The sequence below is a fragment of the Amia ocellicauda genome, chromosome 16 (genome assembly GCF_036373705.1).
Source record: "Amia ocellicauda isolate fAmiCal2 chromosome 16, fAmiCal2.hap1, whole genome shotgun sequence".
Lineage (NCBI taxonomy): Eukaryota > Metazoa > Chordata > Actinopteri > Amiiformes > Amiidae > Amia > Amia ocellicauda.
The window spans coordinates 6,371,138-6,394,171 of NC_089865.1; the positions used below are offsets into that span (position 1 = coordinate 6,371,138).

At 38.0% G+C, this 23,034-nt stretch overlaps 1 protein-coding gene across 11 annotated transcripts in view; it reads left to right on the top strand.

Annotated features, from left to right (window-relative positions):
- r3hdm1 (R3H domain containing 1) overlaps positions 1-23,034 on the top strand; it is a 42,638-nt gene that overhangs the window by 7,934 nt on the left and 11,670 nt on the right. For 4 of the 11 annotated variants that reach the window (XM_066687581.1, XM_066687580.1, XM_066687589.1 and 1 more), the window contains exons 2-19: positions 7,620-7,825; positions 9,087-9,297; positions 10,775-10,816; positions 11,379-11,468; positions 13,526-13,658; positions 13,763-13,841; positions 14,422-14,481; positions 14,590-14,730; positions 15,041-15,149; positions 15,249-15,344; positions 15,697-15,734; positions 15,844-15,897; positions 16,075-16,301; positions 17,862-18,119; positions 19,860-20,014; positions 20,888-20,989; positions 21,837-22,079; positions 22,404-22,527. In XM_066687581.1, coding sequence (XP_066543678.1) covers positions 9,127-9,297; positions 10,775-10,816; positions 11,379-11,468; positions 13,526-13,658; positions 13,763-13,841; positions 14,422-14,481; positions 14,590-14,730; positions 15,041-15,149; positions 15,249-15,344; positions 15,697-15,734; positions 15,844-15,897; positions 16,075-16,301; positions 17,862-18,119; positions 19,860-20,014; positions 20,888-20,989; positions 21,837-22,079; positions 22,404-22,527 — 2,122 coding nt within the window. In that variant the 5' untranslated portion in view covers positions 7,620-7,825; positions 9,087-9,126. Of the gene's footprint in view, positions 1-1,987; positions 2,142-7,619; positions 7,826-9,086; positions 9,298-10,774; positions 10,817-11,378; positions 11,469-13,525; positions 13,659-13,762; positions 13,842-14,421; positions 14,482-14,589; positions 14,731-15,040; positions 15,150-15,248; positions 15,345-15,696; positions 15,735-15,843; positions 15,898-16,074; positions 16,302-17,861; positions 18,120-19,859; positions 20,015-20,887; positions 20,990-21,836; positions 22,080-22,403; positions 22,528-23,034 lie in introns of those variants that run through there. The other 7 variants (XM_066687582.1, XM_066687586.1, XM_066687588.1 and 4 more) reach the window with 7 other exon arrangements.

Below are 23,034 nucleotides of genomic sequence, written 5' to 3' on the forward strand. Positions count from 1 at the left end.
TATTTATGCAGGAAGCAATATTCCTAGTGAAAATGTACAAATTTAATGAGAAGGGTTTTGTGGTGTAAAACAGCTATGTAGGCTTCCTAAATGAGTGTAAGACTATGGAAAGGATTTGACTAATGCAAGGTAAATGTGGAAGAATTTCTGTACATTTTAATATAGATTTTGTATTAATCTGAAATAATGGCTATTATGTTTATTAAATGTAACCAAACTGCCTTCTTTCAATGAACATTGCTATAGTGACTGATCTCTTGGGTACATGTTGTGTGTGTATATATATATAATATATATATATATATATATATATACACTCACCTAAAGGATTATTAGGAACACCTGTTCAATTTCTCATTAATGCAATTATCTAACCAACCAATCACATGGCAGTTGCTTCAATGCATTTAGGGGTGTGGTCCTGGTCAAGACAATCTCCTGAACTCCAAACTGAATGTCTGAATGGGAAAGAAAGGTGATTTAAGCAATTTTGAGCGTGGCATGGTTGTTGGTGCCAGACGGGCCAGTCTGAGTATTTCACAATCTGCTCAGTTACTGGGATTTTCACGCACAACCATTTCTAGGGTTTACAAAGAATGGTGTGAAAAGGGAAAAACATCCAGTATGCGGCAGTCCTGTGGGCGAAAATGCCTTGTTGATGCTAGAGGTCAGAGGAGAATGGGCCGACTGATTCAAGCTGATAGAAGAGCAACTTTGACTGAAATAACCACTCGTTACAACCGAGGTATGCAGCAAAGCATTTGTGAAGCCACAACACGTACAACCTTGAGGCGGATGGGCTACAACAGCAGAAGACCCCACCGGGTACCACTCATCTCCACTACAAATAGGAAAAAGAGGCTACAATTTGCACAAGCTCACCAAAATTGGACAGTTGAAGACTGGAAAAATGTTGCCTGGTCTGATGAGTCTCGATTTCTGTTGAGACATTCAGATGGTAGAGTCAGAATTTGGCGTAAACAGAATAAGAACATGGATCCATCATGCCTTGTTACCACTGTGCAGGCTGGTGGTGGTGGTGTAATGGTGTGGGGGATGTTTTCTTGGCACACTTTAGGCCCCTTAGTGCCAACTGGGCATCGTTTAAATGCCACGGCCTACCTGAGCATTGTTTCTGACCATGTCCATCCCTTTATGACCACCATGTACCCATCCTCTGATGGCTACTTCCAGCAGGATAATGCACCATGTCACAAAGGTCGAATCATTTCAAATTGGTTTCTTGAACATGACAATGAGTTCACTGTACTAAACTGGCCCCCACAGTCACCAGATCTCAACCCAATAGAGCATCTTTGGGATGTGGTGGAACGGGAGCTTGGTGCCCTGGATGTGCATCCCACAAATCTCCATCAACTGCAAGATGCTATCCTATCAATATGGGCCAACATTTCTAAAGAATGCTTTCAGCACCTTGTTGAATCAATGCCACGTAGAATTAAGGCAGTTCTGAAGGCGAAAGGGGGTCAAACACAGTATTAGTATGGTGTTCCTAATAATCCTTTAGGTGAGTGTATATATATATGTATCTTTATGGATTACTTTCTCTCTGAAAATACTGAATAATTATAATGTATCCTCTCCAGTCCAACCAAATTGCTACGTTCCTTAAATGGCCTTTCCGGTTATGTTGAGGGTACTAGGTTTCCCCTTTAATATATATATATATATATATATATATATATAAAAAAAAATGTTTCTAATGGCTGCAGTTTTTTGGATTTGAATTAGTGAAAAGAGATCCGTGAAGCTCTGGCAGACACTTCCTTGAGCATTCACAGCTTCTCTGGGCTTTTGCATCACTGGTTGCTGAATTGCTAATGAAGAGCTCAATTTAGCCTGTGATGCGTTGTAATTCTTGGGAGCTATGACTGGCTGAGCTTCCACTGACATCACACCATACAGCTGTTGATTTTGCGTTGTCTCCGAGGCTGCAGCAAGTGCCTTAATGATCGGCTTCAGCAGGTAGATTCAGACAAGTGAGAAGCTGAATGCCGTGCTCAGGCAAGAAGCTCGCGAAGGGAGCAACTTGAGCGGAAGAGCAAATGCTGCCTTAGATACTATGGAAACTAAACCTTTAATCAATGGAGATAATGAATCAGCAAGCTACTATGTTGCAGGTATGTCATTTCTAGTAGAAGATATTTTGTTTGAGTCCAGATTATAAAATAGGATACAGAACAGTCAATACAGTACAGAGTATTAGGCAATTAGATTTTTCTAGGCAGTATTATAATACTGTTATTTCAAATTAGTTATCCTTTTTTAGTATAACATTTGCTGCAAAATTCTATCGTGTTGCATTGGATTCGAGATTTGTTATATGATTTGTGAAACTGTCATTTATGTTTCAAAGGGGAAAATATTCTTTGCTGAGACTCTTTGGATCGCATACATTCCCTTCTTGTATCAACCTGCTTTTTAGTTTATGGCTTTAATGGCATGAAGTGTCTGGTTTAGAGTAAAATAATACAATAGCGATAATAATCTTTTCTTTCATTGGCACAGGTTAAGATAATTCTGCGATAAGGTGCACAGTATTAAGTAAGAACTATTATATCGCTTACTGAAAGTCCCCTATTGCACACATAAATGTGTGTACTACTTTTAAACACAATTTACTCAAGGTAATTTATAACATTTGTAGTTTCTTTTCAGTATAGTATTGAGAGGGGATCGGGAACATTGTCACAGCTGTTCTGTTATCATACGGAATAACATTGATTTTTCAGCAGCTAAATTGTCCTAACTTAATTTTAATACTGCTGATAGGTTTGTAGATATTTTATTGTTTATTTTAACGTTTACTCAACAATCTACAGTTCTTCATTTTGTTTTAATTTTAAGGAATTTTGAAATTTAATTTATGATAGTCTGTAAAACATAAACAATCCACTGTTTTGCTTTCTATTTACAATGTAACCTTTTTTTTTAAATCATCTTGTCTATGTTGTAATCTAGTGCTCTTCAGAAAATTATTTTTCAGACAAATGTAGGAACTTGTAGGATGTTTGCACTTGCACAGTAATGTACCCTTATAACAATTTCTTGTTCCTTGCTGCCTGCGTCTAAGCAATGGCACATTCAGGATATAATAAACTGATTCATGTAAATAGGGCGATCAAGTACTAAAAAGTGGGACAAGGTTAAAAGGAGGATGGGACTGTGTCTTCGAGGTGGCTTGAGCTGAAATATAAAGGGCAGGAATGTATGTTGCAATTTATGGATACTGTAATAACAGCACTGGCATGGATAGTCCTTATTCTTTTCAGATTAAATGTACTGCTGACAGCATTAGTGCGCAGTCTGGGATCACGATGGGCTGTTTGTATAGCATTTCTGCCTCGTGGTGGGCTGTATAACATTTTGGAAAACAAGCCATTCAAGACAGGATTCAGGACTGAATGCTGTTTTGAAAGGTGTTGTACAAGGTTTGGCAGGTTTGGGTATAGAGTAAGGAATGCAGTCCCCCCCCCCCCCCCCCCCCCAAATTAGTTAATACAAAAATAAACTTTCATAATGCAGAAGGCAGATTTTTCTAATGGAAGATGTATGGAAGTAGTACTAAAATGCATTGATTGATTAAACTATACAAAACAGTAAATGGCTCCTTAATGAACCACATAAGCTTATCCAAGTTTTTGTAATGATTAATGTAAAATCTACAGCTTTGCATTTTCATAAATAAACTTTTTGCCTTTTCTGAAGTGATGTGTGAATTAATATAGATTGTGACTTTTCATGATTGTCAGGACTTGGATGCAGAGAGTGAAATGGTAATGGAAAATATTTTATTCCTACACACTGCAACAAAAGCCATCCCTTACATTGACTGCCACATTGTGAAAAAAATATAATCATTTTCATTTCTAGACCCTCAGTATATTTTCTGCAGTGTATTCTATTTGTTTATATAATTTTATTTTAAAGATATATTTTGGGAAGTGTCCTTTATATATACAATACAATTTCCTTATACATTAAGTGGTATGACAGTCCAAGATTTACACACCTCTAACTCACTTCGTCTGTGTTTGTCTGTGTTGAATATATCCTTTAATGAATATAGTTTAATGACCAAAATATTTTTTCAACTATCTCTCAATAACATGGTTTCATATGAAGGTGAGGATATTAAAACTTTATATTACAAACCTATATGGCTTATTTTTATAATGGAAGTCTAAAGCTCATCTGTTTTGACAGCAACAACCAACTACTTTGTGCATTTTGCAGACAGCCTTTTTCTTTCAAAATTCATACTCTGATGCACCCTTAGTGTGAGGAATCAAAATTACATTTTTATATATATGTGAAACATTTATAAATCCTGTTAAAGATACTATACTGAATACTTCCAAACTTTAAATGTTCTATTCTCATTGAACTGTTTTCTCTCAGCTGGTGAGGTCGTAGCCTTTTCTACCACTAATCAATGGATATCTGACAGTTATATACTTGATTCTCTAAACTGTTCCTCTCTCTGTTGCCCTGTGATGGATTGGAGTCCCATCCAGGGTGGAGCAGTATTGTGCTGTTGGTCCCGCCTTGTGCCCTGTCCTTCCATGATAGTCTCTGGCTTCACCGCACCCCTGACAAGGAAAGCATCTTTCTGATAATGCCGTGCCATCACAGCGGATCTATCAGTGCCACTGCTCGGAGAGATCCTGGTCATATTTAGCCTGTATTTTGAACATGCGAATTTCAGCTTCAGTAAAAGAACCAAACCCTGTTTTTCACCACTCCGAGTGTAGAACATAATTGTGAACTGTTTTCAGAAAATGTACTTGAATTCTTGAAATTGTAATCCATAAAATACATTAACAGCACCTTTTTGCCATGATGAAATGAATGCCTTACAGCAGGGGGTCACTGGATCATATAAATATATCAGTACATCCATTTCTCAGGTTGCAGTACAGTAGTTTTGAATTTAGGTCCCTAATTAACTCTAAACATGGGTTTTGGAGCATTCAGGACTGCTAGCAGCTTTTCCAACTGTAGTTAAGGCAGATCTATCTTTATTTTTTTATTTTCTTTTCTCCTGCGCACCTCATTATAACCCCCCAGGAGAAGTATAAGACACCAATTACATTTGTTTCCTTTGTTCAATAATGGTGTCCCATGCGGAATTCTTGTTTACCTTGTTAGGCTAAGGGTACATTAATTCCAGAAATGCAGTTTTGCTTTGCAGGGGCATGAACACACAGCCTACTCTATCACATTGTATGACAAGGAGTGAGAAAATTATATTTGCATATTCAATTTATTTTATGAAATCCGAATAATAGAAGAAGAAAAACGATCTCTAAAATGAAAAAAATAAAAAATGGAATTCACTACTGAACCAAAGGCTGCCCTTTTGTAAAGTCTGATTTCATTTGCATACCTAAATAGGATCCTTGGACATCTCAGTGAGCTGAACAAGATCACACCGAACTGAGCTTGTGCTCGCTTGTGCATTTATCTCCTATCAGCATTGAGCTCTTAGTGATTTGCAGTTAAATATTCCTGCCATGTTTTTTTTTTTTTTTTCTGGTGTCATTGATCACCCTCTTTAAATTGAACTTAGCATTTTGTTCATGTGGACAAACCTTTACAGCTCACACGGGTGTTATTAAATCGAATGAGGGGGTGTACAGGGGCAAGTTCAGATTTTAAAATGGAGCTGTAAGCGTGGGTGGCCTGGCACCGAATGATTGTATTACAATGGCAATGGGGAAAAAAAAAGAATCTGCTCTTGTGGATTCCAAATAAGAATTTGTGTTTTAGATTAACAGCATAATGGTCCTTGAGAGCATCATGAAAAATTTGCATGTGATTACCTTGTTCCTGGCAGCTCTTTGTTCTTCAAGCTTATTATAGATATGAACAATTTAAAATTGTTTTCATGAAGAAATATTTTTTCTTTTTTCCTGCCCCCTCCCCCCACCACCTTCCAAATTAATGCTTTGAATACAAGACCTACTGGCATTTTGCAGATGTTATTTCTGTATCTGAGAATTTTAACCTTCCCTTTGAAACATGATATAATGAATGAAGTCCATCATCACAGATAGGGGAAGAACTGTGCTGTCTTTATCTATTTCTGTTCTGTTTGAGTAACTGTAGTGACACAGAGCAGAGTGCTTGGTGTCTGTGTGGCATGGGTTGACATCAAACTGGTGCTCTTTGATATTGGACTCTGAGCTTAGACTGACAGATCCACATCCTTTATTGTCCTCGGCAGCTTTTACCTGCTAACAGGCATGGGTGACAGTATGCTGCGGGTATGATATGTTTTTCATAATTGGAACTGGAAAGATATCCGAACTGTACCTATAGAAATCTTTCTTAACGTAAATGGTGAAATGTACAGTTATTTCATACTTAATTTCATACCTCAAAAAAACAAGTGGATTGTTAAACAATTAGGCTAATTCGTTTATCACTTTAATATGATTGCTTTTTACTTCCATGGTCTATGTTCCTGCAGCACAAATTAGCATGGTGCAAATGACACGCATTAACATTAAGCTTGTTGGGAAATTTGGCAATTCTTATTTTTAATTACGTTTCATTGCAAAAACCATGATGGCATCAATAATCTCGTCCAGCGCAACTTGAAGATGGAAGCAACTTGTCTAGCGCAACTTGAAGATGGAAGAGATTGGGTCTGTTGTGAGCATGCTACTACAGACCCCTCAGTACAGGCAAGAGTGAGAGAGATGAGAGTCATTGACTTTTGAAGGCACGCAACCTTTATTAACCCATTTGGTCGTAATTGCTTTGAATTCATGTAAGGCTACTTGGACAGTGAATTTCAGTGGGGGGGGGGGGGAAATCCAATTCTATTGTATTGCCTTTCAGAATTCTGTATAGAGATGCCCGTTAGTGGCAATACACTCCTTAAAGCGCTTGCATACAGTTTTGTAGCATCTCTGCATGGGAATGGCTTTTTCCAATAAGCACATGTTCTAGCTGTGGCCTACAGTCAAGAGGAGAAATATGGACTGAGACATGAAATAGAACGGATGCTTCGAACGCCAAAGATCTGATTATCCTCTTGAGTTGTATATTACTCGATAGCCATCTAATTATGTTGGTACTAAAAGGGAACGGAACAGATACCCTACTTTTGTAACAAACCGTACTTGGGGCCAAAAGAATTCCGTACAATACTGTAATTTCGTATCATACCATACTGTACTGCCACCCTTGCTAAAGGGAAATAAATATTCGCAGCAGATCACTTCTTTGAGATGTTAAAGGAAGGTTTTTATTTTGTTGTTGTTGATCTTGAGTGTGCACCCCATTGTTTACAATAAAGCACAGTAGCCTGGCAAAAGGGAGCTTTTGTAACATGGAGACCACTTTACACATTTGACATGTGACTTGCCTTGGAAGGTCTTTTAGGTGTGAAGATTGCCCTGAGAACAAGGTGGACAATAATAAACAGAATTTTCATATGTACTTTACTGTGAATGTGAAGCTGTAAAATCCTTGGTATTGTTGAACTAATGTAAATGAATAGTGTAGTCAAATGATATTAAATTCTTTATTCCAGTACTGTACTTGAGAGACACATGCCAATAATTGTATTTTTTTTCCTGTGGCAGGTTTTTGAGGGGCATGACCGGCTTGTTCGAGGGCAGCTCTGTTCAGACCTGGACTCAGTGCTGCTGACAGGGACATGGGACTCTTCCTCGGGGCTTCCAGCAGGCTCAATACAACTGACAACGTGGTTGACAGCATTGAAAGGGACCCGGGGTTTCTCCTTTCCACTAGCGGGACACCACAGGTCTATCACTGGAAAACGCATTGGGTAAAGATCCCTACATCATAGCCTGGCTGTCGTGCCTTACTGTTAAATTCCATTTACAGAATAAGTTGAGCCCCTCTCGAAGTGCACTACTACACCATGGTACTGTCTCTGTTTTGTTTTGTTTCAGTAATATTTGGCAGGAAGGATTATTATCTGAACTTCTGTGCAATATATTTAAATTATGAATTAGCTCATGGAAGAAAAGAATCCAGTCATTTGAACATTCAGCAGATTCTTAGACATCTTTGGAGCTGGGTACTTGGAAGTAGGAAAAATAAATAAACAGTTCACCAACCATTTCTTCCTCTGTATACTGTCTGTTTGATTTGTATTCAGTGAGAAAAAGTACTACATTGGATTGTTTGACTTCAAAGGGCTGTAAACCATCACAGAATAGTACATAAAACTGATAACTAATATGTAGTATTGTAGCAAGTGATATAGTTTTGAAATGTTAAAATAGAAAATCAGTATATGGTGATAATCCAGGAAACATGTCTAACAGAAGATGTAAAACTGAGATTAAGTATATGGATCCACTGCCTTCAAATACAGATTTTGGACTGACCTGAACAATATTTTTATTTATTTAAAAAGGCTGTAAGGCATCTGGGAGGAACTCTAGCGTAAATATTGCTGCTCTGAAACTAGGCTGCTTGTTGCCACGTGAAATGAAGGAATCAACGAAAGGCAGAATTTCCTCTCTGAGATTGTTGGTTTAGATAAAGACGCGATGCACTGTGGTAATGATCAAGTTAAATCATCCAGAACACATTGTTGTAATGTCTGTTCACATTTTCATTTCAGGCAGACTATATTGGTGGGTATATAAGACATGCAGTGCCGCAATTATCAGCATTTCAAAAGTTTTTTTTTTTTTTTTTCCCCCCAGGGGGGTTTTGCGAACATAATAGTTATTTCAGGTGTTTATTATTCCTTGTTCATTTTTAAAAAATAAAACAATACAATCCCTGGTTTACAACTTTAATAGAACAGGGATGTTCATTGTTTTTCTCTTGAAGTTCACTGATAGTTTGTGAACTGCTTCCACAATGTTGTCAACAAAGTATAACGAGAACATATTCTATAATTACAAAACTGCTTTTCTTCTTCCAAATACAGAGAAACATACATCCTAAATTGGCCAGCTTTTGTTACAAGTAATGTTTTGTTTACATTTCCCCTCCCCACAAACTGAACAACGCAAAGCTATTCAAAGAAACATTATCTGTTTCATAAAATATTTTAAACTCTCTTGCAGGTCCCACGCTTTTGGTAGAAGCTCCAAGTAACCTTCTCTAATGAGGATGTCTGATACTGTTACTGTAAAGGAAACGACTGAAACAATGAGAGGTTCAGAGGTAGAGGAACATGACTCAACACTAGGAGACAGCCTGACAAAATCAGAAATCCAGGAACAAATCGAGCCGGAGAAAGATGAAAGCTATTGTGACAACAAAAACGAATCCCAGGTAAATTGTGTAAACCCTCTTTGTGTTGTCATACGGGTGTACCTGCATAATCTTAACTGCCTAACAGTTATAAAAATTTAACGGGAGAATATTTGTTGAGGTGTTCAAAAACATGGAAATACCTGCATCCCTCCCTGTGCAAGACATTCTGTGGAGTTGCAGGGAAAGAAAGGAGTGAAAACAGATTCTGTGGTGCTTGGAGTCCATCAAAGCTGTAGGTTTTTCTGTCCCAGCAGAATATAGATTTTTCTTGTCTCTGAAAATGCCAATTCTTTCACATAAATGTCTTGATATATATTGCCCTTTTTCAACCATAGTGAATAAGACTAAAGCAGAATTGTTATCACTTATAAGTTTCTTTTACAATCATATAGATGTGTGGTATTTATGTGAATTTTCTTGTATGTAAGAAGTATTACATACTATCAACTGTATTCATTTTGAAGAACTCTGGTGGAACATTTTTCTGAGGCTTACCATTTTAACTCTGGTATCATTATTTGATGAATTGAGAGAAATATAACATTTCAGCCATTGGGAAAAAGAGGAGGCAGACAGAGTAGCCTGGTGCATCGAGCCAGGAAGGTGGATAATCGTGATCTCAAATCCTAGCTTATCCACAAACTTCCTCGGTTACCCTGGGAGGTAGATGACTTTGCAACCATCTGCCTCAGTCTCGGCAACTGGCAAAAACGATCGTGTGAAATAAGATGTTACGTCTCTATTTAAATGGCTTTATCCTTTGGTTTAATTTGTTTCTTGTTACTGCTGAATGACTTTGATTGGGGGGGGAAAAAAGTCTTAATGACTGTGTAGTATAAGCTTTGTAGCTCTGTGTTCAATGCATTCTGCGTATCAGATGTCAGTTGTGTGATTTAATAAGTTCTGTTACAAATGTAAATATTGATTTATGTAGTCTTCCTTGGGTGCAGAGTTCACCATATTAAAGGTTGGTCATTGCACCATTAATTACCGTTTGGGGAAATTTCCGATTTCTGTGGTTCCCAGTTACCCTCTTGCCAAGGGCTGAGGGATGTAACACTAGGCCACTTGACTTTTCATTCAGTTTGCACATTAGTTAAACTCTCTCTGGGAGGTTGTTTCAAAATACCCTTTTAGAGCCGGAAAAAGAGGCATTTGATGGCACTAGATTTGGTATAGTTGGTATTGGCACTAAATTTTGTAACTGCTTCACTGCTCTGGTATTTTGTTTTCTTGTTTTTTAACCATAACATAACATGAGATACAAGGGCTCCAGCTGAATTTTGTCAAAGGTTGAATGTGGTTATAATATACGAAAGCTTGGTGTTTGAACTGGAGGAAGGGTTCGCTGCTGAAAATGCATATGTAGCACAATTTTAAACGCAACTTAGCCGATAGTCATTAGCTTAAGTCGCATGCACAATGTTTGACTTGCAGGATACAGGATTATTACAGGTGTTATTTTGAATGTTTTGTCTTGTTACCTACTGCACAGCGACAAATGCAATCGTCTGGACAGACAGGAAAAAGGTCAAAGGTATAGTAATGTTCAGGCATGTTTAGAAATGTATTTGCTTGGTGCCTCTTTGTGATTTTTTTTTTTTTAATGTTTTTGTCATCGACTAAATCTAGCCTATATGTAGAACAAAACGTTTTATTCACATCAAGTATCAAGTGTGCTACATTTTAACCATAAGTGCCTGCTTGATTTAAATTTGTATGTATTTTTGATCTTTCATTTCAACAAATTTTGTATTGGTGTGCTGTAGTGGATTTCCTTTGTATTCGTTTCATGTGCCTTGGTCTCTGCAGTTAAGAATTTCAGACATTCAAGAAAAAAACGATCTGTTCCCAATTTAATTGAGAGACTGGAATTGCTCTCCAGGCATCTAAAATGTTTCTATAAACAAACGTCTCTTGAAAAGGTGCAGAAGCAGATCTTGATCTCTGAAAATTCTCTTTAAGATTGCTGTGCTTGCACGGAATGCGCAACGGAGTTCTGTTTACAACTGTGTACATTTGCTTCCTGTGTTATGACTATACCTACAGCTTCTGAATATAGTAATATTATCTTTTTAATAATCAATACTTTCCTTCAGTCTAATGCAAAGTTAAAGTTAGTACGGAGCCTGGCTGTTTGTGAAGAGTCTTCTCCTCCCCCAATAACTGAACTGCCACGAGAACACCAGGTAAAGGAAAAGTGCACCATGAAAACACTTTTTAGAACATAATCATAGTTTTAATTGTATATAGCGCCTTTCATAAATAAATATCACAAAGCACGCTGCTCTAGTTTGTGAAATAACATTTTCTAAGTAAAACTAAAGTTCTTAAAGATACTGTCTTTATTCAGTTTTATTTATACATACTTTACTGCACTTGCTTCAGAGTAATAGAAGTAACTCTGTACTGTCCAAACATTGCATGAGCCTTTGCAGAACCATATACTTACAAAATAGTTTGATTAAAAACATGTTGATGGTCATGTACCACAGAAGTATATTTTTTCAGTTGTGGATATGGAATTTGTTACTCTGTGGAGAGTTTTGATTTATACAGATTATATTCCTTTGTTTGTTATTGGTTTTGTATGGGTTTAATTTGTATTAATGCTTTTATTTGAAATGAGCGAACCATAAACATGTTATTTGTTTAGGTTTACCACAGATCTCCAAGTATCTCTGAAATACAAGAAATAAGAAATAGGTCATCACAATGGGGATACAGTATTGCTAATAAAAAGAGGAAAATGTAGCCTACTTTTGATTAAGGAAATGAGGTGCATTGCTTTTGATTGTTTATTTAGAGGTGATTATTTAAACAGAAAATTGGTAATGAAACATTTTCTGGTAACCAACAATTTATTTTAACAACAAAGTTCCAAATGAGCCTTCTCTTAAATTCTTTACAGTTAAATCCCTATGTATAGTTTGTATATATATAATTTATTGATCATTTGATTTACTTTTATGTGTTAAGGTTTATGCACTAAGAGAAATACTTCAATGATATTACAAACCATGTTTAAAAATTTAAATTTAAATTACTTATGATGGTAATTTTTTCATATGGTTTATATCCAAAGAGCTAAAGTAATGTGCATTTTTTTTTTTTTTTTTGCAAGGTCCTTTAATATAAACTGTTCTAGTAATCGTACCGTATATAGGTCAAGGGAATAGCAAATTCACAAAGCAGGCGAATGCTGCAGATTGCTATTGAAAATAACCTTTTTGATCCCGTCACCACATCACAAACTCAACGGTAATGTAGTGTAGACCGCAGACTGCCTGATGTTACAATGCACCACACTTTTTACATCCCCACACACACGCTTGTCCTTTTAAGGCAGTGATGAAAGTAAGGCTGTTGCATAGCAAGTTGATCCAATATCCTGCAAGTGCTATTATGAAGCAGAAAAGTAATATATAATACCATATTAACTCCACATGTCTGTCTGCAGAAATTTACTAAAATTATTTAAGTATGAAATAAAGCACCTTGTTCAGGCTGATATGCAGGAGAATCCAGCTCATTAAAACCTGAAATGGCTAAAATTGCTACACAATTGGTGTATTATTTCCATTCCTGCCCTTGAGGTATTAAAAATAGATTCAGACCTTTAGAAAGATTATAGACGTAATGAGCCTTAAAACACCTTTCCAATTTCCTGTCAAGTTGTAAATTATACTGTTGCTGTAGTTGTTCTCTTAATATAAAATGATAACTATAAAAAAAAATCTCGGATTCCTAATTACTTGTTTTGTTTTAGTTTATGACCATCGGCTTTTCTTTGTTCAAATCTGTCACTTGTTTTGTCAGTTTGAGGGGAAGAGATGGTAATCCATCAATATTAATTACACAGTTTATATTTATGAGGCTTATCTGTGTTATTAGGCAGGCTAGCTTTGGGTAAATCTGAATTTAAAATGGAAAGCTTTTAAGTAAATAAATGTTACACCACAAAATAAGGATGGCAGATAGACTTGTTTGCATAACTAAGCATGAAAACCTCCTTAATATATAGTAATTAACGTCTAACCAAGTGAAGTGAAGGTGATAAAAATGTACAGTTACAGGCCAACCACAGTTTTATTTGTACCAGTATGTTGTATTTCCATTCCTTTTTGTTGAAGATGCTGTTTTCTACTTTTATTGTCTAAGGTGTTATATTTATTTTCACTAAAGAAGAGTGCCAGGGATATATTATTAAGGACACAATTACATATTGTCTCTTTTTACTCCCCAGGATAAAATTCAGATCCAGTTCACCCAGTCATTTGATAAGGAAGATCTGCCCATTAAAGATGAAGATGAGCCAGAGAAAAGCACAGACAAGCTGGACAGATCAGATAAGATGCCGAGGAAAATGTTGTCTAGAGGTCTGTAGTGATTCTGATCCACAATTCCACTTGGGATTTTAGTTCATGACTGTTCACTCAGGAAACTGTTTTTTATTTTATTGTATTTTTTTTCTGTGTTTCAGACTCCAGTCAGGAATACACAGACTCCACTGGCATTGACCTTCATGAATTTTTAGTAAATACTTTAAAAAACAACCCCAGGTTTGTTAATCTAATTTTGAATTCTAACGTTTTGTGTAGTTTTTAATAAGATATCGATTGTCCGTTATACTCTTATTATTTATTTGTTAGACGCCCTTATTCAGGACAACTTAGTTTACACAAGACTTACTTATTACTTTAAGTGATTCTTTTTCTATGTGAAAGCGTTTACACTTTAAAAGGTATTACCATGTGAAACCATTAACAAAATGTACCCCTATAGCACACCCTGGACGGTTTTCTGCTTATTTGGTTTTAACTTACAGCCCCCATTTTTGGGTAATTATATCTTGTGTATCCACCTGCATTTAATACTTTAATCTACTGTCATCAAACAGCTGCATTTCCCAGACTGGTGCGGTCTTTTACATTAAATTGATCCCTAATATCTTAGTGACAGTTTTGATTGATCTTGATTTGTGATGTATTAATCCATAAACCACATTGTTACAAAATCAGGTAGATTGAGAAAAGCAAAGGGTGTTCACTAAATCTGTCATGTCACACCGCTGTGTTTAAATAAGCGCATGAAAACAAATCGGTAGCAGAAGTGTATAACTTGATATACTTGTCTCTCCAGGGATAGAATGATGCTTCTGAAGCTGGAGCAGGAAATCCTTGATTTTATCAGTAATAATGAGTAAGTTTTTTTTTTTTTTTTCTCCCCCCTCATTCATGCCATGTTTTTACAAATGTATCCTCCCCCATTGCTTCATCATACTGTTTTTTTGTTTTTCGTTTTTTCCAGAACTCAGCGAAGAAAATTCCCTCCCATGACATCCTACCATCGAATGTTGTTACATAGAGTAGCCGCCTACTTTGGATTAGATCACAATGTTGACCAAACTGGAAAATCTGTCATTATTAACAAAACTAGCAGTACAAGAATGTGAGTATCATGATATCTTGACTTCCCTTCAGTTCTCTTTTTTTATCCTTGGTTAACTTTCTCTGCTATAACAGTTTAAATGTAGAAAGCAATGGTTTACAAATATCAACCTCATATTTCTGCTGAGTGGAAACCCACAGTCTTTGAGTTGTGAAAAATAATAAAAATGTTATAGCCCGGGATAGAAAATTGCCTTAATTAACATGATTCTCTGTATTTTATAGATATAGTACAGCATTTGGTAGAAAATACAAAAGTTTTGTATCTGTTGGTGTGCCTACTAATCAGTTTCCTTTCCTTTCATGCATAGACCTGATCAGAAATTTTCAGAACATATTAAAGATGACAAAAATGATGATTTTCAGAAAAGGTACATTCTGAAAAGGGACAACTCAAGCATGGACAAGGATGACAACACGGTAGGTCCCTATTGAGCAGTTTTATCTGAGCCCTCTTTTTTTAGCTCGGAAGTATATGGTTTTACTAAGTTAACGTTGATGAAGGTTTTCTTTTTCCAGATGCGAATCCGTTTGAAAGATGACCGGAGAAGCAAATCCATAGAAGAACGGGAAGAGGAGTACCAGCGAGCGCGAGAGAGGATTTTTGCACAAGATGTGAGATGAAATAATTTGAGATTTGAGCTAACTGAGATCAAAAACCATGCATGAGTCAACAGTGACAATCGCAAACACTTAACTTGTCTCATAATGGCCGAAAATTAACAAACACCACGCCCAAAAATAAATCCACAAACGCAGATTTTTGTTTCACTGAAGACTTGTCTTGCCCATTTTCCAGATGAAGAGAACATTAATCAAGAAACTTTACTGTCATATGTGTAAACTGATAACTGTAGCAAATTATTTCATGTAACAGTTTTGTAATGCATAATTCTGTAATATCTCAGAAAAGTCTCTACACAACCTTTCTTCAGGATTAACTTTATTTTCTTCTTCTTCTTCAAAGGCTCTTTGTGCCCAAGAAAATTTTCCACCCGATAAAAGGTCAGTATATAAATTAGTTTTGGCACTAACATTGTGTACAATACACCTGAAAACCCGATTTAAAAAAGGAGAAAAATCATGCCCTGTCTTTTTCCAAAAATGCCTACAGAATCCAGGATGATGAAGCTTCAAATAGTACACAACAAAGACGACAGATATTTAGGTACCTTGTTTCTTGTTTGCCTAAATCACAAATTGCATGGTGTTGGAAGCCATGTGCTTGGGGGAAATGTATGTCTTCCCACTCTGGTTGATTAACGCATAAACAGTGTACAATAAGGTGAACACTTTCTTTGTATTGATTTCAGTTTTTCCCTTCTCTTTTTTAATGACACCGCAGAGTGAATAAGGACGTGTCCGGTCGCTCGGCAAACAGTCGACAGAGCAGTTCAGAGAACGAGCCCAAGTATTCGGACCCCCGGCCCTGGAGCAGTACCGACTCGGACAGCTCCAACCGCAACCTTAAGCCGGCTATGACCAAAGCCAGCAGCTTCAGCGGCATTCCGGTGCTGATTAGGGGAGACAGCTCGGGGAGCAGCAAGAGCACGGGCAGGCTCTCGAAGACAGGCAAGTCAGGCTGTTCACAGCGCAGAAATAATTTAGCAAGCTTGTACACATCACAGTGAAGTACCGGTTTTAATTGTCACCCAACGTCTCCTCACAGCTACGGCCGCTGTGCTTTTCACAGGGTATAGAATTCGATGCTGTTTCACACTCGCACCCGCCCCACCTGACGGAGCCAAAAAAAACAAAAAAAAACACAAATACTCTCCTTTAATTTGTGCATGTCTGCAGTTGTGTACCTGATGCAGTACCTGCAAGCCATGGATGTGCCGAAAGCCTCTGTATGCTTTACGTTCGATGTTTGTGAAGTTGAAATAGGTGCTTCACTGTGTGGTTACGTGTGATGTTTTCCTGATCTAATGTAGACAGACAACTGCAAAGAACATATACTTTCCTTTGACAGCAACAGAAGTACATGAAGTTCTTTCATATTATCTGCCTACATTATTTGGGGATTTTTTTTAGTTTTTTTCTCCTCTTTCCATTTTATTCTCTCAATGTCTATATCGCCCCAAGGGACTTCTTCTTTTCCATTGTTTTTAGTTGGTAATGAAACATTTTGCCTTCATTTCTTGCATCAGAATGACTGCTTTTTCAAGAAATCACGTATCACGTGTTTTTTCTGTCTTGTCCTTTTGCACGCATTTCAATCCAATGTGCTAATCCTAGTCCTTGCGTTTGCTACTAATGTTAAAGAGAAATAACTGCTTGTGCATGCCTGTTTATTCACCATACATTTGTTTTCATTCTATTCGGTTTAAGACTTTCTAAAAATACCAGTTAATACCAAGTATCTGCTAGTTTGTTCCTGGACAAAACAAAGTCTGAATTCATTGGTTATTTCAGCTCTGGTTACCGAAGTGAAATGTAATGTAATACTATAATTTAAAAGCATTGTAGCTATTTGTGCACTGTGTTTAGATAAACAAGAATAACATGGATGATTCATCTAATTATCATCTTATCAATTTCTATACAGAATTAAATAGCAGTTTCCTGTCCAACATACAAAAGTTTTAAATTAAAATCCAGTGCCTAGTTTCACCTCAATTGGTAACCTTTTGTGGTGTATCCTATCAGTGTTAAAGCACAAGGTGGTGACTATGTTGATTTTCTAGTACAACAAATTTTATTCCAAGAGCACCAGAGTTGAACAAGCAAAGAAAATCTTAAGTAGAAATGTATTGGAAAATCATTTTTAGCCTTTGAACATCAACATGTGCATTTTTTACCAGCCTAAGTAGTGAGTTTGAAGAAGGATAATTCTCATGAATCCATCCGTGTGTAAAATAATTAGATATGACTACAGGGTTCAGTTTCTATTGCAATGACTGAGGTCTAACGACTAGTTAGAAGAAAGAGATGGGTCCGAGATCCAGGGTAACAGCTGACTTCATATATACCCAATGAATTCAAGCTTGTATCAACTCAATAATGCAATGCATTGCTTTGGGCTGCTGTTTGATTCTGGTTAAACCTTAATTGGCATGTCATTTGATGCATGGATAATGAGCATGATGTTTCTGTCTGTAGGTAAAGAACTTTTCGTTACTCCTTTCCTAGGTTCTGAGTCTTCTAGTAGTGTAGGGTCCTCCACGGGTTCGCTTTCTCGCACCCAGCAACCACTTCCTGTTGCAGCTTTAAGCCAGCCCACCCGCGGTGCGCCTCCCGTCTATCCAACTGTCAGCACTAGTAGTTCTCTGTCCTTTGATGGTGGCATGAGTGGGCAAGTGGCGTCTACAACTAATGCTAGCTACTATTTGCTTCCCTTGGAAGCCACAGGGATACCACCTGGCAGTATTCTGATCAACCCTCACACAGGTTGGTATCCACGGGTGAAACACTCTCTTAGTTTAGTCTCTATAAATTGATTTAGACTGACTGTGCTTTGTGTGTGTGTGTGTGTGTGTGTGTGTGTGTGTGTGTGTGCGCATTTTTTTGTGTGTGCTAAACTGAAAAATACCAGTTAATGTTTAGTTTTTGCGTGTTTTAAATTTTTATAACCTTCGACTGACTTTATAGAGTGATGCAATGTTGAAGAGTGTTGCTTCTACTTAGATCTTTTTTTGAATGTGCTTTTGTGTATCTGGAGTGTGCCATGCTTATGAGCTTTGATGTCCTGTTTTGTCTTCTCAGTACTACTACATGAACAAATCTGTATTAGTCTTGTTTTGCAACAGTAAGTCACTGTTGGGTGGTATTTTAACAGCACCAGGGATCTTAACGAAAGCCGTATTCTCAGGGTATTTCATTAGATGCCTAGTCTTCTGGGAGGTACCCACCACAGAATTCAAGTTACATATTCTGGACTTGAATCATTCATCACATTTAATATTCGCTGTAATACAATTGTGGTAATGCATTTCATGTCCTTTTGACAAAATAATAAGACCTTTACAAATCCAGTCCATAGTGTAAAGATATCAATACACGGCTCCAGATAACTCCCATTAATTGCTTTTTTTTAATGGACATATTTTTAATAAAACATGTATGTAATGTCCTCCATCTTTTTTTGTACTGGGCACACAGTGATGCTGATATGATTAATTTTTTTGGTGGGGGTGGGGTTGCAGAAACATCAGTGCTGGTACAGTCATGCTGTTAGACTAAAAGCATGAGGGTTCATCAAATGTTTTACTTCCCCATATTTTACTCTACAAGGCTGGAGTCTCACTGTTTTGCAAGTCTTCTCTCATGCCCTTTTTGGGTGATGGGGTGGCACGCCCTTTGTCCCCTACAGCAGGACAATTTGTTAAGATTGAGTGTATTTATTTATAACATAAATTTTATTTATTTCTACATTTTAATATATTATTGAAATAAATTGTGGCTCTTCCTTTTCAGTATCGGAGGCAACTAATAAACCATTACTATTCATTTCTAACCAAAATATGTATTTCTCAAAACAACCATCAGAAAGTTGTGCAGATTTTTTTTTTTTCCAGTCTGATATTTTTAGTATTCCACATTGCTTGATACATTTTAAAATATGCATGAAGCAGATAATGTGGACATATGACAGACATTTAATATATTCACAGTACCAGCTAGCATGTGTAATTGCTTATTGACCTTTTTTAAGCAGCCGACTTCTGGGAAATTTTGTCAAGTCGAGTGTTAGGAATTCACTTTAGAAAGAGACTCGGTGTGGAATGTGATTTTGGGAGTAGGCAGCTGGATGGGTCCTAAAGCCACACTGGGCTACGCAGGACAATATGAAAATGAAAGCCTCCCTCTGGAGATGATTGGTATTGGAGCATCACAGCAGTCTGTATGGAAGAGATATGTGGTCCCCACTAGCCTGAAGAGCTAACCGTACCTCTCTCGGACTTAAATTCTCATCACTTTAGTGATGCATAAAGCAGCAAAGCAAAATTAGATTTTTTTTATTGCACTGATGATGATGATGATGACCACCAGTGCGAGGGATGGGGGTATAAAAAAATGTTTTGAACTATAATGAACTGGTTCGAGATTTCATGAGTGGTCTTCATTTGCACAGAGTTAATTCTAAGTTAACTAAAGCCATGTGTTATTTAACATATTTTACTTTTCTAGGTCAGCCATTTGTGAACCCTGATGGCAGTACTGTTGTGTACAATCCCACCATGGTCCAGCAGCCTATAAGGACCTCAACGCAGCCGCCCCCCCCACCTCCGCCCCCCCCACCAGTACCACAGCCGCATCATACTGCCAACCACGTCCTCTCACAGGTCAGTGCACTGCAGTCCACATCTACGGCAACACACAGCCCGGCAGCAGTGGCCGTAAGAGCAATCCTCTCTTCCTTCTTATGAACAACGCAAAGAAAATCAAGGAACGCATTCCCCAATAAGTGCACTTCATAAATACATAGCTTTTCCTGCACAGGACACTACTTGCACTTACAGTACAGAAAATCCCCAGACAACAGAATCCACCTCGCTGTGCTTCCAGGCCGTACAGAAGTGACAGCTTCCCATCAAACCATAGGGGTCTTCGAATTCTCATTATGACTCTCTCACCCCGTGATGTCAAGAATTGCAAATGAGCTGGAAAGGATGTTAAACTTTATTAATTAAATGCCAGATTAGGAAATTGATTTAGCCTCGCCGATCAAAATACTGACTGTGGTGTCTTGCCCTATAATTAAGATTTCGCCTTTGGTTCATAGCTGCATGTGCACTGTGGCACCAAACTTTTTATATTGAGTATGAGTCGTCCATCAGGAAATACGGTGCAGGTCAGAGTTCAGGAAGATGGTAAAAAATTATATGGATGAGATGATGCCTTTCATTATGCTCCTGTAGTTTTGTTGAATTTTATTTGACTACAACACCAGCTTGACAAGAAAGGGTTAATCTGCAGTATTTCAGGGCTAGTTTAGTTAAAAGATAAATATTACCAAACTTTGTTTTTCTTAAGACACCAGGTACCCTCTAACTTGAGTATCTCACAATCAACCACCTTTATATTTGAACTAATGACTTTCCTGCCTTCTAGTTGAACAGTTGACTCTTAATCTTTATTCAAACTGTCTTTCAAATCACTCATTTGAACTTTTTTACTGAGCCATTAACTACGTCTGTGCACTGTTGCTTCTTCAGCCTATGCGGCCCCTGCAGCCTTCTTCGCAGCCTGTGCAGTACTCTACGATCTCTTACCAACCTCAGCTCCTGACAGTCTCCCCTAGCCAGCAATACACTGTGGTACCCCATCTTCTCTTCTTTCTGCCGAGCGTCCGTTATTGTGGATGTGGTGATGCTGATGTTGTTGAGTTGTGTCCTGTGTACGTGTTTGTGGCTTCAGGCTAGCTGCCTCTGATTTAGACTGTCTGTTCCGTAGTTGGTTTTCCTAAATGGCTAGTGATGCACTTTATAATCTGTATGTACCGTGCGGATATTTATGAGCTATCGAGACCGATTGATGCCAGCATGGTGTGCTCTGTATGAATACGTGCAGTTCTTGACTCTCTGCAGACTTGTGGAGTGATACTTGGCAGGTTTCAGCTCTGAAGTCTTTGCTTCATAAAACTCATAAAACAGAGTTCTGTAAAATAAAATGCACTGATTTCCCTAATATGAATCAGAGTATTGGTGGGTATATTTTGGGGGAGGTAGTTCAAGATGTGCTATAGAAAATGGAAGAAATTCTACATTTATTATGTATTAAATGGGAGCCTTTCCTCTGCGAAATCAGTAGGTCACACTTCAAAGGTATGTGTAATGTAAATTATTTGTCCTACTAACTTCTCTCCTGACCTACTTACTGAAACAAGCCAAGTTGGCCTTACTCTCCAATTATCCGTGTGATGGAGAGCACAGAAATTGTGCGTGAAGCTCAGACGTTAAGGTCATTTTCTGTTTTCTCGTGAAATTAGCTTGTGTTCGCTTGATTAAATCTAAATCATATATCAGCAGGGTTTCAGGATAGGCAGTGGAGTTGGAATAAACCAATTGAATGCCTAGATGTGTAGTGTGTTGTACCAAATGTCTAGCATCCTAAGAAAGCTGCCGATTGTTCGATTTAATTCGTTGTTTTAATGTTTTGCTGTAGCAAGAAAACCTGGGTGTCCAGTTCAGCCATATGAACCTCGCCAGACAGCCTTCCAGTGAAGGTCCCGATGCTCACACTGCCATGTACCCCTCATCGGTCGTCCTTCAGCCACCCCAGCAGACTGGCTACATCGTAGCCCCCCCGGGGCAGCCGGTTCCTGCCCCCACCTACTCCACCTCAGCTCCGCCTGTCAGTCAGCAGGTTATTCAGCAGCAAGCATACATACAGCAACCCATGCAGCAGGTACTACATGTTTGCGTTAGACTCGAACCTTTCACACCCAGCATTCATTTGATTTGATCTCATTATTAATAATTTTCAGAAATCATCATTGTGTAACATGCACATAGATCACATCATTGCTCTTCTGATAAATGGATATGTGGGGTGTGCTGAATATAGTTTTTGATAACAATGTTTTTGTGCGCTCAAATTCTCACCAGTTGCCACGCAGTCTTGGTCTCCTTCAATTATAAGTCTAAATGTCCCGATTTAAGGTGTATATTAAACACCAATGATTAAGTCTCCAAAAGGAAAAGGATAAAAGGCTGTTTTGTTCTCCGCCAGATGGCCACCTGTTACTGTGCTCCCAGCCAGTACCCACACTCCAGCCAGCAGTACCGGCCAGTCACCCCAGTGCACTACAACCCTGCCCAGAGCCAGCCTCTGACGCAGCCCCCTCAGCAGTCAGGTATGGACCCCTCTCATCACCCTCTCTTCAAACCGCTACCCAGTGTATCTCAGGTGCCAGTTTGGTTTCACACAGATGTCTGCAACAGGCCACAGGGAAGACGAGCGACACTAAGGATGGAAAGATCGCCATAGATTTCAACTGGCAGATTTGATCTGTATAGCAAAAAACAACTCAATTTGTGTGTTTGTTTTCGGTTTTGCCTTTATTTTGCTGAGGGGGGAATGATGACTCTCTCCTGTTTATTGCTGCGTTGTCTTCTGTGAGCTGTACTGTGGGAACACAATGGGATCTGTTGCGTTAACTGCTCGCTGCTTCCTGCCGAGTGCTTTTGGGGATAAAGGAAGCTAATTACATACCACATTGATTTTCTTTTCAAGCATCTATATTGTGATAAAATACCTTTTAGCTGTGACGGTAATGGTGTCCAATCACACAAGCAATTAACATTGTTTGTACCCTACAGTTTTCATTATCACATTGTACTTTCTGTGAGGGGGAAATAAA